General features: G+C 57.5%; 2 protein-coding genes across 10 annotated transcripts in view; one reads left to right on the forward strand and one right to left on the reverse strand.

Moving 5' to 3' along the window:
• The first annotated feature begins 118 nt into the window (after positions 1 to 118).
• Positions 119 to 14,201, forward strand: ZFYVE21 (zinc finger FYVE-type containing 21). 4 transcript variants are annotated; one of them, XM_044774399.1, is made up of 8 exons: positions 125 to 324; positions 8,601 to 8,651; positions 9,167 to 9,335; positions 10,225 to 10,300; positions 10,451 to 10,638; positions 11,081 to 11,134; positions 13,253 to 13,395; positions 13,559 to 14,201. In XM_044774399.1, the coding sequence occupies exons 1-8, from the start codon at positions 187 to 189 to the stop codon at positions 13,592 to 13,594; spliced, it is 855 nt and encodes a 284-aa protein (XP_044630334.1). In that variant the 5' UTR covers positions 125 to 186; the 3' UTR covers positions 13,595 to 14,201. The 4 variants fall into 4 exon arrangements, with proteins under 4 accessions (XP_014709966.2, XP_044630334.1, XP_044630335.1 ...); XM_014854479.2 differs by having other exon boundaries at positions 128 to 324; positions 10,387 to 10,478; XM_014854480.3 differs by lacking the exon at positions 11,081 to 11,134 and having other exon boundaries at positions 119 to 324; positions 10,387 to 10,478.
• Positions 14,010 to 15,793, reverse strand: part of PPP1R13B (protein phosphatase 1 regulatory subunit 13B) — an 89,884-nt gene continuing 88,100 nt past the window's right edge. For all 6 annotated transcript variants that reach the window (XM_044774384.2, XM_044774385.2, XM_070514403.1 and 3 more), the window contains one exon: positions 14,010 to 15,671. In XM_044774384.2, coding sequence (XP_044630319.1) covers positions 15,630 to 15,671 — 42 coding nt within the window. In that variant the 3' untranslated portion in view covers positions 14,010 to 15,629. The remainder of the gene's footprint in view (positions 15,672 to 15,793) is intronic.

Genomic DNA, 15,793 nt, shown 5'->3' on the forward strand with positions numbered 1-15,793 from the left:
AGGGTGGCAGGGGAGGTGCCCTTGCGCGGATTGGAGGGGGCAGCCATGGGGCGGATCCAGAGCGCTGATTGGCACGCGCTCCGAGCCCGGCGTGGCGATTGGGCGCAGGCGCTGTCAGCCGCGCGGGTAGGGCGGGGCTCCGGGCGGGGCGAGGGCGCGGGTGCGGGCGATCGCTGCGGCGGCGTCATGTCCTCCGAGGTGGCCGCGCGCCGCGACGCCAAGAAGCTGGTGCGCTCCTCCAGCGGCCTGCGCATGGTGCCCGAGCACCGCGCCTTCGGCAGCCCCTTCGGCCTGGAGGAGCCGCAGTGGGTGCCGGACAAGGAGGTAGGTCGCGGCCGCCCGCCAGCTCCCCGCCCCCGTCCGCGCCCCGGGCCCTCCCCCCCCCGCTGCCTGCGCCCGGGACCCCGGAGCGCCTCCCGTGGCCCCGCTGTCCTCCCGGGCACCCCGCCCCGCGCCCCTCAGCAGCCCCCGGCTCCTGCCTCCCGCGCGCCCGCTCCTGGGCCGGGGCCCTCTGCCTGGTTCCCTTTCTCGGGGCGCCCAGACCCCCCGTGTCTCCCAGAGCTCAGAAACACGCCCCGCGCGCGGGCCTCCCCCCGGACGTGGCCAGTGCCGTGCCCCGCGCGACGCCGTCTGCGAATCCGCCGCATCCACCGGTTGAGCTGCTGGGTTGGACCCGCTGCGATAGAGCCGGGCCCTGCCCGCCGGGGGAGTGAGGAGCCGCGCGTTTATTTATAATCCGGCGTTCTCCGGAGGGACCCTCGGGGGTGCGGGCGGCGGCGGCGGTGTTTCGGTGGGAGTCCCCAGATGGAGCACAAGGAGGCGCCCTGGCTGGGGGGGCTGCACCTGCTCCCGAGAGGCAGAGAGGCAGGAGCAGCTGCGGCTGGCAGGTGAGGGCTGGGAGGTGATGAGCGCCCCGTTGGCGGGGCGGGTGCAGCACCTTGGCCCCTTCTCAAGGCCCTTTTGTGCCGCGCCAGGGAGTCTGGACTCGATCCCGTAGCCAGTGCTCCTCAGCTGCGCAGAGCCGGCGCAACTTCGTGCCTTCCTGCAGATCGGCCTGTCGGAGACATCCAAGAACTCTGAATTCTGAAAATGCTCTGAATTACAACCCCGCTCCCGCACTCTGATAAACTACTTTGCCTCCCTCCCCTGAGAGGAAAAGTAGGTTTTGAGCAGCGGGTTTTGAGCAGAGGAATGAAATCAGGTGTTTTTACTGCAGTGGGCGGTGAAGAGCAGGCAGCTGGGCGGGGGCCGGGGCCTGGGGGCAGGGCGGCTGGGAGGAGGGCACAGACCCGGCCCCGCCTGGTCCTGTCCTTCAGCCGCCCCGCCCTGGCGCTCTGACCGCAGTCACTGAGTTGAGGGTGAAAGAGACAGGGCAGGTGGGCGCGCAGAGGCGTGGGAGTTGCCCAGCCACTGGGGGAGATCGTCACTGAGCCGCCCACGTCTTCTCCCTCTCCCAGGACGCCTTGTTTGTGCTCTTTCTTTCCTGCATTTTTACTCTTGGTGTTTGTCTTCTTTGTGATAACAATGTGCCTTTTCTCACGTCACTCCCTTGGTTAGTGCTGTTAAAAGATAAAACTCTGATTTTCGTAACTGAAGAGTGTCGCAGAGTTCATTTCACTGACTCAGGGAGGGAGCCCTGCAGATGTCATCATGGTCAAGGAGAAGCAGCACACACTGGCGTGGAGGATGGCAAGTGAATGAAGTGCAGATAGAGGCGAACTGCCCTCTTCCACAGTGGGGGAGGGGAGCCCACGGTCCTGAGCGGATGGACAGACCGTGTCCATAGCTGTCTCCCTCGGTTCACCCAGCATCACCTGAGGGGTGTCCTAGAGCCTGAGGCAGTGTCTCAGCGTTTTCCACTATTGCCTCCCTGCAGCCTCTGTAGATCTTTTTTTCCTGGTTGATCCCCCCATGAAATTTTAGCAGCACGGAAGTGCTACGTGTCTGTTAGGGACCGAGTGGATGCGCGGGAACGCGTGGTCTGGCCGATGCACGGGTTTCCCCGGCTGCATGCAGCAGTGTTTTCCCAGTTCTGGCTGCTTTGTAGCTGGCCGCTGTATCCCCTCCGCCCTCCCTCTCTCACCCCTGTGGTATTTCCTGAAATAATTGTTTCGTGCGTTTCCTGCGTTGCCTTGCTTTGCGGGCCTGGTGGGTGAGCTGTGTCTGGAGCTCGGCCTCCGCGGTCCTGAGAACTCTTGCGAACTTCTGATTAAGTTGTGTTGAAATGCTTGAGTCAGTGTGGCACCCGTTCCTTTGACATAAGTTTCGTTCCAATGCTGGAAGGCTGTCGGGGTGTCCCTCCAGAAATACAACCCCCCATGTGTTAGAACTATGATTAGCCATGATCTGAGCAGCCAAGGAAGGCCCTAGAAGGCGAGTGAGCTGGGAGGAGGGGAGGGGACAGCCAAGTGAGGGTGGACTTCTCGGAATTTGAGGACGTATATTTTGATGTATTGGGGCTGCAAAAACCACCAGAGAGAGTGTTCTGGAGGAGGGGAGACTTGCAGTGGGCTGTTTGGGCTGGGAGACTCCAAACAGGCAGCCGTGGTTGCAATGGCTCGAGGGGCAGGGTGTGGCGGCACTTACAGTGGCGTGGTGCTCAGTGGTGCCAAGCTGGACGCACTTAGCCGCACTCTGCCTGCACGGTGCTCCTGGGAGGTGTGACCACTGGGTGTGTGGAGGCGACGTATGTGTGGAGATAACCAGCTGTGAGAAGTAGGTTTATGTGTGGTGGTTTGGAATGAGCAGGGGGGTGACATGTCATCCTCAGCTTCCACCCATTATCCCCACTTCTTGGCTGTGCTTGGATTGGTGTCATTGTCACATCTGTAGACGCTACCCCATTTCTCATTATGGCTCTGTCTTCAGTCTGAGGCCAGCCCGTTCCACATCTGTTGAGTATTTATCAGGTGCCTGACCCTGTCTGTGCCAGGTTATTAGCTTGAGCCCGCGGGGACGTCCCTTAAACAGGTTGGAAAATTTGGCGGTATGTGTGCACGTGTCTGTAGCTCTCAGCTTCTCAGAGGGGTTCCTGCCCCAGAAATAACTGAGAATCGCTTCCCGAGTGTACACACCGGGAGGACGACACAGTCCGCGCCTTCCCTGGAGTTCGTGGGGCTGGGGAGGTGGAGGCGGGAGCTGTGGGAGCACAGAGGAAGCTTGGGAATGCTCTCGGGCTTGAGTGACTCTGCCATCAAAGGGTCCCTTAGCAAGGAAGAGTGGGCTTAGGGGTGGGCTGTCTGGGCATGCAGCTGTAAGGATTGTCACAAGCAGCCCCAAATATTGAGTTTGATCCTTAAAACCCATGCAGTTTTGCACTCCTTCCCCCTGTCTTCCCATCCTCGTTGGGTATGACCAATGATGATGACAGCTCCGTGCTGTCATTTTGAGGTTCAGATAACTCTGCAGATGCAGAACCAGGGAGGAGAGAGCACAAGTGTGTCAAATGGAAAACAAATCCGGACTCGGGTGAGGAGGGATTTTCTTCACAGGGTCCATGCAAGCAGGGGAAAGGGACTGCTGCCAGCGCACGGGTCTCCAGGGTCAGGCAGAATAGGACTTTCTTAATGGGGGGAGTGACCCAGGCTAGAAGAGAATGGGGTGGGGGATGAGCAGGTGGAGGGGTGCAGCTGCAGGTGGTGTGGCCTGACCACACATCAGGGGATGCATCCCCAGAGGTCGGCCATGTCAGGCTGAGGGTGGGTCATAGCTCAGGGTCCTGAAGGAAGGAGAGAAGCTGAACTAAAGTTTGATCAAGTCAGGTTAGTGGGCATTTTGTTCTGGTTGATGAGGGGACAAACAGGTCAGCCAGTCAAATAGGGTGAACTGTGGGGATTTGGGGTCCAAATCCGGCCTTGTCACCGGTGAACGGGGGGCATCTGTGAGTCTTATCTCTGCCATGGCGGGGGGGCCTTTGCAGCACACGTTCCTGGAACACCAAAGGGCAGGGGTTCGTAGTTGCCGGGTCACGGGGAGTCCCCTGTTGTGAGGTGGCTGCAGGAGCCTCTGCCTGACCAGGAGGGCCACCCGGCCCCTCTGGCTGGCCAGGCTGTCTGCTGCGGGGAGGGACCGGGACCGTGAACCACAGTGAAGGCTTCTTGGGCGTCGCGGACCCCCGGGCGGGGCCTGGCATTTCCTTCCTAGATGTGATGACAGCTGTGGCGTCTGCACCTTCCGTTCCCGACTCTCCGACAGCTCTTTACGCCGCAGAAAACTGATCGTGCTGCCAGTGGGTCTTGTCCTCTGGAGGTCCCGGAGGCCTCCCTCCCTCCCCCTTCCCGCTCACTCTCTGTCACACACCACCCGCGTGCCAGTGGCCGCGTGCATCCGTTCCCAGTCGCCCCTGCTCCTCGCGGCCCTGGGCCTGCTCTTTGGGCTCTCCTTCCAGCTGGGTTGTTAACGTCTTACTGGCTCCCTCATTAATTAGCGTGTTAAATCTTTGACACGGTTCATTTTACATTTCTAGGAGTTATGCTTCTACCCTTTAAAAAGGATTATCTTTCAACAAAGATACTTCAGTACTTGCATTTTTAAAGTTTATTTTTATGATTGATTTTTGAGGAACCTAAGAAATAGTTTGGTGTGGGAGGCTGGCGCCAGCCAGCCAGGGAGCGTCTCTCACCAGCGCCAGGGGACAGTGTGGGAGGCTGTGACTCTCCTGTCATTCCAGCCTCAAAGGGAGGATAGGCATGTGTCCTCCAACTTTGTGTTTTCTATAGTTAACTTTTTCTTTTTTTTTAACATTCCTGAAACTTTCCAAACTGTATTTCCTGACTCTTGAGGGGGAGATGCTCTGTCCGTTATCTTTTGGGGACCGGGGCTGATTCTGAAGAGTTGCCCTGGGCACCTGTGGGGGCTCCTTGTGCTTGAGTCAGGGCAGTGGGTTGGCAGAGACCTTAGCTCTCCAAACAGCTCTGTGCCCGGGGCCTCTGCCCTCAGCTGTGGGGCTGGGGTGGATCCCACAATTCCCCAGGGCCCCTCTGTGGGAAGTCTTTGCTCCAGGCCAGGTTTGCCCAAGGGCCTTTCTGGTTTCTTCTTTGACCTCTGGTAGCCTCCTTACTTATCTACCTGGAAGCTGAGTTTACAGCATCTGCCTCAACCTCATCTACACTCAGCGATTGGTTTACTGGACCAGCAAGGAGTGGACAGCTGCCCGGGCTCTGACTCGAGGGCCTGCAGCCAGGGGAGTGTGCTCGCAGTTGGGGATTTTACTAGGAGCCATCCCATGCCGCCTGCCCCAGCTCCCTGTCCTCTCGTGGCCGCTCCTTGCTACCAGCTTCCTCCCTCCTGTCTGCCGGGCCAGGGCCGAGGACGGTGGAAGTGGGTGCAGGGGGCCCCAGGGGCTGGGCTGGAGGCTCTTCTGTTTATGCGGCTTCATGTGGACGTTGACACTGGTCCTGCTGCCCATCCCCGGGGGGCAGCATCTGCAGGTCTGTGGAGCAGCCCGGCCAGGGGATCAGGCAGTAGATGGTTCTGTGTGTGCATATCTGTCACCTGGGGCCCTTGCTCAGCTCCTCCCAGCCCCTTTGGGTAGGTCTGCTCTTGCAGATTCTTCCCCATGATTGTGCCTGTTTGAACATCAGCCCCAGCCCACCTCAGCGGTGACGCGGTGACACACAGAGGCCTGGGCACTCAGACACTTTTTGCTACATACAGGGGAAGCTTGATCACAGCTGGTTTCTGGACGTTGTACTTTTCCCTCTCTCCCCAAGTAGCAGTTTCCTGGAGCCTCAGAAAGCCGCGTGGGCTAGTCCTCGCGCCTGTGCTTGTTTCCTTTTGGGGGAGCTGGTTTGTCAGACCCATGTCAGTTCTTCAGCGGCAGCTTTACTCTGAGATGTTCACGCGGTGCTTTATTTCCTTATTTAATTCTCTCTTCACATTAAATTGTTCTGTTGATAATTTTAACAGGTATTTTCTCTTATATAATCAACAGGAAATTACCTTGTTTAAAAATCTGTCAATTTTCTGAATAACCTCATTGGTTATTTAGAATGATAAAAACCTTCTAGATCACTTATACACACACACACACACACTTTTTTTTTTTTCGGAGGAAGATTAGCCCTGAGATAATATCCGTGTCCATCTTCCTCTACTTTCTATGTGGGACGCCTGCCACATCATGGCGTGCCAAGTGGTGCCATGTCCGCACCCGGGATCTGAACCGGCGAGCCCCTGGCCGCCGAAGCAGAACGTGCGCACTTACCGCTGCTCTCAGGGCCGGCCCTGTAGATCACTTATATTTTTAAGGGAGCAAATTTTAAATTCTAGATGTGGTCTTATGTTTAGAAATTGGTCCTTCAACTTGCCCAGCACACGCCTCCCAGTCCGCATGCGGCCCTTTGTGTTGCTGGGGAGACGGAGCAGTGCTGCTGAGGGAGCACAGGGTGGGCCCTGCCCTCGGGAGGCTCGGCAAGCAGTCACTCTCTCTAGAACCGGGTGTAACGTGGGCTTTCCCGGCTGCTCAGCCTCACTAGTTGCCCCTGCTGTGGAGGCTTTCTCGAGTGGATTCTGTGGCTGGTGGATGTCTGGGGTCATGGAACAGCATGGCACATGGGTGCCGGCAGGGTCCTGAGTGCCACACAATGTTCCAGAACTGACAGAAGTGAGAGGCAGTGGCAGGAGCTGGGCTTCCAGAAGCAGCAGCAGCGCAGTGAGCAGCCAGCCCATGCCTAAAGCCGGTGGAGACTCTGTAGATGGTTCTGGAAGGCCCTGGATGGGGCAGGCCCTGTGTCCAAGTCCAGGAAGCAGCTTAAGAGCAAGAAGGAAACTGGAAAATGTTAGTTATGGGATCTGGAGAAGCTTAGACACCGTGCCCAGTGCAGGGGCCGCAGCTGCGTGGAGCTTGCTAGGGCTGAGGATGCCCTTCCTGCTGCAGGGTGGCGTCTGAAAAGGCCCAGCCTCAGCACCAGCACCTCTCCTTCCACGGTGAAGGGAGCCCCGGCTCTTCTCCCGAAGCATCTGCAGGGTCCCGGCACCACTGGCCTCTGGGACCAACTATGAATAGTGCGTACTTGGCATCTCATGTGGATTTCCTCAGAGCTACTTGCTTGCCTGGATCTTGAGCCCGTGTGCGCCAGCCAGCCTGGTGCTGGGCCCACGGTGTCCACAGTCTGCTGCCTTTGAGGAGGCTGAGGCCCAGAGGAGAGGGTGCCGAGAATTCAGGCCCCTGTGCCTTGGTGGAATGGGGAACAAGAACCGGGGGCGGGGCTGCAGCGAGTACCCCTGCTGGCCTGCAGGATGAGTGCGTTGCTGGCTGACCAGAGTGAAGACGGTCAGTGAGGCCAAAGGGAAGGGCGTGGGGCGCAGCCCTTGATGGCCGGGACCGACTGATGGGCCTGCCCTGCTTCCCTCAGGGTCATGTGGTCGGGTTGGCCTGTCCTGTGAAGCAGGTCCTGATTATAAACCCTCTTCCCTGCCTGGGCAGGTGGGCGGTTTTACTGTCACACTGTTCCTGGGCTGAAGTGACATTTGTGTCAAGGAGCAGCTTTCCCACTAGGGGACACCGAGCCTTGTCAGTGCTGGGACGGCCCGTCTGTCCTTGTTGGTGAGCTCTAAAACGACTTGCTCTTGTGTTAGAGGTCTGAGCTCTTTGATCTGGTTGGTGTGGTTGATGAAAATGTGGCTGTTTCAAGTCCCTTGTCCTCGGTGTCTGGAGCAGGGCTTGGCCTGTTCCTTGAGCTCTGGGGGAGGGGAGACCCTGCTGCCATGCGCTCAATCCCTGCATCTAGTGGGAGCCAGACTTCCTGACCTTCCTTGGTCTCTGCACTGCGAGGGTCTGTAGTTGTGGGACTCCTATTGCTGAGCAAGTCCAGCCACCTGAGCCCCGGGTCGTGGGTCTCAGCCTCCTCCCTCTAGTTCCTTCCTCTGAGGAGCATTTCTGGGTCTGGCGGCTGACCACATTAAACCCGTCATCCCCATGTCCTGCTTCAACTTCTTCCAAACCCTCCCTCCCGGGCCTTGGTGAGGGCACGCTCGAGGACTCAGTAAACAAGCAGAGTACACTGTGTCTCACGTGGACGGGCTTTGCCAGTTGGGACTTCCCCCTGCAACTTGGCAGACTCAGCGCGCCTTCTTCACTATAAAGTGGGGGAGCGCGTGTGCTTTCCTGGTTTAGGTTAATTCCTGCTGTGGAATCTCATGGTCATTTCACGGCACTGGTCCTTTGTTCTGGTAACAGGACTAGGGAGCTCCTGAAGTGAGCTCACTCAAGCCTGGTGAGGCAGGCTCGAACCACTGCCCTCTGGCCCGAGCACACCCTGACATCTAGGCCCACTCCCTACCCTGGCAGGACCTTGGCCGCTGGGCACTCAGTCTCGGCCCCCATCTCTGCCCTTGGCGTGTCTCCTGCAGGTCTCTGAGCAGCACCCACCGCACACCATGGCCTGGGGCTGGGGACCTGCTGAGCCCGCTTGGCTCCTGGGCTGGCGCCCAGCTCAGCGTGCTGCCTCCTGCCCACCACAGGCTGCCTGGCATGTGGGGAGGCCATGGGAGCGATCTGGTCCAGAGGGGAGGTGGGCTTCCCCATCCCCTGTGAGCTCTGCCTCTGCAGTTCAGCCAGTGACAGAGCTGGGTTCTGAGACTGTCTCCTTCCCTCCTAGTGCCCAAGATGTATGCAGTGTGACACCAAGTTTGACTTCCTTACCAGAAAGGTGAGCTGAGGCCATGGGGTTGCAGGGGCGGGTGAAGGACTGACTGGGGGGGGCGCCCACGGAGCATCCAGCCTCTTCCTGGGGGGGCCAGCTCTCTGGGAGGGACTGGAGAGTGCAGCCTTGTCTCTTCCCGGGGGCCACCTGTGTAAGAATCAGTAAGACAGGGACTCCTGCTGCCCCTCCAGCTGGGTCTCGTCCTCGGGGTGTCCTACTCTGAACAGTTCTTGGCTCGCAGCGGCACAGAGGTGGGTGTCCTGGTCGACCACATGGCCAGCGGGACGCAGGGTTCAGAGAGAGAGAGAGTGGAGCAGCAGCAGTGTGGCCTGCTGCATGCGGGCACCCTCAGGGCACGCTCGTCCTTTGAGTGGCCAGGTTGGACATCTGGGGCCACGTCTGGGAATGCACTTGTGGCCCTCACCCAGCGTGTCCCACCTCAGGCGTGTTTAGGAGGTGGTCCCTGCGGGGGGCACTTGTCCTCGGGCCCCTGCTCACTGCCTGCCCCCTGCCGTCTCCAGCACCACTGTCGCCGGTGCGGCAGGTGCTTCTGTGACAAGTGCTGCAGCCAGAAGGTGCCGCTGAGGCGCATGTGCTTCGTGGACCCCGTGCGACAGTGTGCCGAGTGCGCCCTGGTGTCCCACAAGGAGGCAGAGTTCTACGACAAGCAGCTCAAAGTGCTCCTGAGTGGTAAGCAGTCCAGTGTCCTGCCCGTGACACCTGGTCCTTGGTGCCTGTGTCGCTGCGGTGGGCTCGAGCTGTGGCTGCTTTTCTGTGACGTTCTGTCTCACCCTCCCTCCCTCTTGCACTCCTTTAGGAGCAGGTACAGAGCCAGCTCCTCTCTGCCAAGATGAAAACGTCACCCAAAATTTCAGTCTGACTTCGCGGGGCTTGGGACCAGCAGTTGGGACATCTGTTGGGTGGGAGGCCCTGGGCCCGGGCGGGACGCGGTACTTACACGGGTCGCTGTGATATGGCCCCAGAGGACGGGGCCAGCAGCAGGCAGAACCTTCCACCCGGCCATCTCGGGGCTTGCGTGGCATAAGAGGAGGAGCTTTCCAGGGAATAAGGGTCCGCCCCCTCAGGAGCTCCTGAGAACTGAACCCCCATCCTCCCCACGGCCCGCCGTGGTCCTCGCTCTGGCCGCTCTTCCCGCAGGCCTGCCCCTGCCGTCCCTCCTCTGTAAAGCAGGGCATCGCTTCCTGGCAGGAGGGCAAGCCTTGTGCCTCTTGGGCTGGGTGGGTGTTAGGTGTCTTCTCTCCACCATCCTGGGCCTGTTCTGGTCCCTTCTCAAGTGTGTGGGTAGGGGAGAGAGTGCTCTTTGAGCTGGGCCTTTGGGATGGAGTCCCCTGCACCTTTGTGGGCAAGCAGAACCTCTCTGACAGCGCCTTCCATCGTGCCTGTTACACCCGCACTCCGTCGCGGCCTTGCTGCCTCACCTGAGGGCCCGTGCAGCAGAGCTCTTGCTTGTTTCCATTCTGTGCTCTGAGCGTGTGCATGTCCCCGGGCAGCTGGCCTGGCTGGGGAAGGGCGCAGGGTGAGAGAAGCTGTGTTCTCACGTTTGTTTTTGTATCCCAAGGAGCTACCTTCCTCGTAACTTTTGGAAACTCGGAGAAATCAGAAACAATGGTTTGTCGTCTTTCCAACAACCAGAGGTAAGGGGCAGACGCTGCTTGGCACTGACAGCTTTGTCACATCAGCCCTGGAGGAACGTGGTCTGGACACCCTTTTTTTGGGACAGATACTTGCTTCTGGATGGAGACAGCCACTACGAGATTGAGATCGCACACATTTCAACCGTGCAGGTTCTCACAGAAGGCTTCCCTCCTGGAGGTAACCACGGCGTGCCCTTTACTACACGGGAGATTTGGTGCCAGCTTGGGTGACTTTTGGGATAAACAGCAGCAGCAAGGACGGGTCTGTCAGGTCATCCTGCTCAGCCTCTTGGCAGGGTCTCCGAGATGCCTGCCTGTCCTCTGTGGGCTTGTTCTGAGTAAGTGGCTTTAGGAACTCGCCAGGTGAGTGGGGGCTTGACAAGTAAAACAATGAAGGGAAGTGTGCCTGCATGTGTTGTCGACATGCCCTCCTGTGCCACCTTACTCACCCTTCGACTCAGACCCAGGGTAAAGCTCCAGACGCAGTCGGCATCACCCAGATTCCCAGAAGGGTCTGGAGTGGTGGCCAGTTGGGAAACAGTATCCAGGCATCCTGGCATTCCCGCTCCTGTCAGGGTCTGTGGAAACAAAATTCCTTTACATTTCCTTGTGAGTTTCCGGAGCATGTAGCCCAGTCTGCATCTTTCCATCTAAACTTTAGCGCTTCAGTAGCCGTCTTTCCACGTGGTGAGCAAACCCATGAGACCTAACCCATCTTGCTTTCTCTTTCCTGACTGGCTCTTGGTTGTTCTCTCCTGCCTGCCTACCTTCTTGACGTAGAAAAAGACATTCACACTTACGCCAGCCTCCTGGGGAGCCAGCCCGGCTCAGAAGGTCAGCCACACGCTCCTCGCCGCTCTCCCCAGCATGCTGTGGGCCCTGTGCCTCCCCTTGATGTCCTGCGTCTGTCTGTGGGGGTGATCCACGCCACAGTTCTCTGTGAAACACACGTGCACTTCTTTTGGTTGATTTGAAAGAGAGTTGGGTCCAAGATGTGGGTATATAAAGCATAAATGAAAATATGCCAGCAGCAGAATTGTATTTAATTTGCTCAGTTCTTCTATTCCAATGGGGGAAACATTACCCAACATTTCACAACTTCTTGTATCTGCTGGGCCTGAGCAGGCTGAGTCTGGAGGGCATTGGGAGCGTGAAGTAGGCAGTGGCCCTTCTCCCAACATGTTCCTGCCCCTTCACAGCCTGGCTCATGGTGCTGTTCTGGGAGCCTCTGTGCCTCCCGGCACTCTCTGACTCTCCGCACTGTCTGAGCCCCCTGAAGGATGAGGTGAGAGGGCCAGGCCAGTGTTTTGCCACCTCTATTCACGTGCACACAGAGGTGTGCATGGTGACACCAAGCTGCTTGCCTGTGGCAGGAGATGCTAGAGGTCAGCCTGGGTGCTGGTGTGCTGCCCCTCCTGGAGAGCCTGAGGCTCAGGAACGCGCCTTGCCGCAGCCCCTCCCAAGGCCAAGGAGGAGGCTGCCACCCCAGCTGGCCTAGTGAAGCTTCTGGTCGCAGGTGTGCCATCCTTGGTGGGGCCCTCGGACTTCTGGCACCTTACAGTCCCGTGGAGTGGGGTTGGGGGCACAGTGAGTGCTGCTCTGCCAAGTTTTCTAGACCCTCTAAAACCCCAGACCCCTGTCTTCCCATGGGGTCTGGGGCGTTGGAACAGCTCCCTGAGCTGAAGGCAGCCAGGAGCCTGCCTGCTGGCTGCAGACTTCCAGCAGGGCACACAGCTTTTTCTGTCAAGGGCCCAGCAGTGACTGTGGAGCTTTGCGGCCACATGGACTCTTGTAGAGTGCAAACGGCCGGGGCTGTGTGCCAGTGAGACTCGACTTACAAAAGCAGGTGTTGGGCAGAGCTGCAGTGAGCCTGCTCCAGGCACTGGTGGGAACCTGCAAGGAGCCCAGTCAGGGACAAGCCAGACTGACACGCAGGGTAGCAACGTGGCTTGTGGAAGGTCAGTTTGAGTAGCCTTCCTGGCCTTAGGTGGTACAGCACTCAATAGCTGTCACCCTCTCACAGCTGGTCAGGCCTCTCCCAGCCAGAGCACACCCCCCCTGTCTGGAGTCGTGGCTCTCACTCTGGCTTGTGGGAGAGTCAGGCCTCAGTTTGGACTCAGGTCTCTGATTGATTACTGCGCCAAACGGAGTTTTCTTGAAAACTGAAGTCACAAAGTAGAAAAACTGTTGGTAAAGTTCACTGTGAGGCTTGGTCTTCACATGACTTTTCTGACTGTAGTCGTGACTGTGAAGAGCCGTTCCGTTCAAGCACTTGGTTCTCAGAGCAGGCATTGGAATCTCGTTGTCATCAATGGAGCAGCTGGTCATGGCCCAAAGACGGGCCGTGTCCCAGCAGGCCGATTCCCCTATGCGGCATCTTTGCAGGAGCTCGTGTACTAGGGTGCTGCGTTGGCTCCCTGGGTTGGTGACCCAGGATGTGGCACTTCTCTGGTGCTGGGCCTTGCTCGCATCCTCAGTCTCTGAGCTTTGACCCTGGTTCTCATTGGGGGCGTGGCTGTGACCACCTGGCCTCTGGGTGGCTTGTGCACTGGTGCAGCCCTGCTTCTGCCAGCCCTGGCTACAGATAAATGTGACGGAGCTTGGATGGAGCCAGCCTTGTTGGGGTTTCCTGATGGCAGGGGTCCCACACAGGACCGGGAGATGCAGGCAGCAGTGTCTCTCTTAGTGCGATTTGTTTGTCCAGGGTCCTAGAAGGCACCAGGCTCGGTGACTCAGTCCCTTTCCCATCCTGTGAACTTGGGGTCATCTACTAAAAGGCCTGAGGAGCTTGTGTTCACTGGGTGCTTCCTGAGCACAGGCCTCTGCCACCAAGCTCTCCTGGCGCAGCCTGAGGGTGGAGAAGGAGGCATCCTGGCCACCACCACATCAGGGCTGGCATCTTGGGTGCTTAGGGTCCCTTTTGTGCCTTCTTACCTTGTTTCCCTCCTCCAGGAGGCAATGCGCGGGCCACAGGCATGTCCCTGCAGTACACAACACCAGGGGCAGATGGTGTGACCCAGCTGAAGCTGACGGCTGGGGAGGATGCAAATGCCAGCAGAAGGCAGTCAACGGCGTGGCTGGCAGCCATGCACAAGGTACGGAGGTGGGGGCTTGGGAGGCTGGGCCCTTCTGCTTAGAGCACAGGTCCTGTTTTCCCAGAGGAAGACCTGCCTCCTGCCAGCTGGGGGTGCCCACACCAGCTCCAGCCAGCACAGGACCAATCAGGTTTCTCCACATTTACTTCTGGTCACCTTGTAGGCTGTCAAGCTCCTCTACGAATCTCGGGACCAGTAACTCCACGTGGGACAGACAGCTTGGAACAGTGGAGCCTGCGCTCTGTGCACGCACAGACGCTAGTTCCACACGTGGTGGGAAATGCAATTCAAGTATTTGGAGAAACAGAAGCGTTCGCTTACCTAGTGCAATATGTACACAGTTTATTAATGCTCTAAACAGCTTCATGCTTTAGAATCTGTGAATACACAAATATCTTGTTGATAATTGGGGATGGGAGAGACTGAGCTACACTACCGCTAAACTATTTTTAGCATAATCTATGCCACGTTTTTATGAGTGCCCAGGTTTACTAGAAGTTTCTGGCCCCCTAGTGTCTCATTAATTCTTCCATAAAATGATTTGGGCAGTGGTGGCTCAGGCTTGATTTGTCCTGGAGCCTGCCGGGTTTCTCATACACCTGTGTACAGTCTGCCTGAGCCCATTTCACAGACTGTCCGTTTACTGAGTCACTAATTTGGGGCTATGAACAAACCTTTGAGATGTCACTAAGGGGAAGGATCCAGCTTTGTGTTTTATACTTTTCACTTACTGTTCCACTTTATTAAAATAATTGTACAATAATTTGTATATAAAGCTTATGATTAAATCCTATTTTGAAAATACAGACCAGGCCTCACCTCACTGTGTCCAGATACCCCGAGCTTTCCCGCTCTAGCTCGGTTCCGGCTCCAGAACACAAGACGCGCAGCCGCGGTGGGAGACAGCGTTTATTGTGCACAGTGACACGCAGCAGCGGTGTCGGGACACAGCAGTTGCTTCCAGCAGCAGAGGCTGCCCCACAAGGGCGTTCACTTTTCATCACCACACTGTGTACAAGCAATGCTTAAAGGTGATCGACTACAGCAACAGATCTATACACATATTTATACATAAATTATACACAGGACTCGTACATGGAAAATAAAGGCTAAGGGCCTGGATTTTAATGAGAAAACATTTCCAATGTCATTCTGGTAGTTTTGAACGGTCTAGTCAAAAAATACTTTTGGTATATAAAAGCCTGTGTGTACAGTTCGTTCAGACTTCAGGGAAGTGCCTTACTTACTTTAAGTCTGGATCTGGGGCAAAGGTTATTGCATCACTGCTGGCCGGACTGGGGCGGCTGGGCCCTGGGCCCTTCTGCCCCACAGCTGCCCCTCTTGACACACAGGCCTCCCCATGTCCACCCCACCCCGAATGACTGCCCTCAGCCTCCTGGCCCATGGGCTGCAGGGTCTGCCTGCACTCAGAGCAGAGCATGTCCACACTGTGAGAGATAAGAACCACACCTGGGCAGCAAGAGGCTGCATAAAAGGTAGTGCTGTGAACGAAGGAGGGGACAGTGCTGTGTTGAGGCTCCTGACTGTGTTGTCATTTGGTCTCGAGGGCTCTCGTGTCCAGGGCACAGAAGTCCAGCCCAGCACCATCAGCCTGTGGGTGACCTAGACCAATGCCTGGAACAGGAAGTGGAGCACCCACGGCAGGACACATGCCAGGGACCACCACTGGGCAGGAGTTTCCAGACGGGGGCTCCTCTGGTTATGAGGGAAAGAAACGCGTGTGGTGAGGGTGAGAGGATGATGGGTTTCTGTGATTTCCAGTAACAGGAGGGTAGGGCTCTAGCAGGGGGCGCACCTCACAGCAGCTGCAAGTTTTCATTGTTGGGGGTGGGGGTGACATCAAGAACAAGGGACGGCCTTGGGGCCAAGTCAGTCAGAGCGTTTGTCTTCATTGGCAACCAACCAGGGGTATCACAGGGCTTCTTACTGGCAACAGGGGCAGTTGTTTAGAAAGCTGGGTATTTATTTAGATTTACAGTAATTGGCAAAATTCAGTCTTCTTGGAGGCGAAAGTACCTCTCCCAGTTAAGGGCAAACTGGAGAAAGGGCCTCACCAGAAACTGCAGCAATTTCACATTGTGGACGCTGTCTGCTAAAGTGAGCACCATTAAAACCATTTCTAGCTTCAGCTTCCCTGGGGAAAGGGCAGAATGATCTCTCCAGTGGCTCCTTGTCGCTGGCGAGCCTGTGCGGTGGGTGCTCCAGTGGGCAGTTCAGGCGAGCGTTCGCTGTCGGGGTTTGATCCGGGGATACAACTGGGAAGCAACGGAAATGAGTTAGGACCAGGAGACAACACACTGAGCAGGAATCAGCGTCCAGGTGCCAGGCTTCCCTGGGCCTGTGTGTGGCTCCCCACCTCCTGCTCATCCCAGATGGC

Source organism: Equus asinus, chromosome 7 (genome assembly GCF_041296235.1).
Source record: "Equus asinus isolate D_3611 breed Donkey chromosome 7, EquAss-T2T_v2, whole genome shotgun sequence".
NCBI lineage: Eukaryota > Metazoa > Chordata > Mammalia > Perissodactyla > Equidae > Equus > Equus asinus.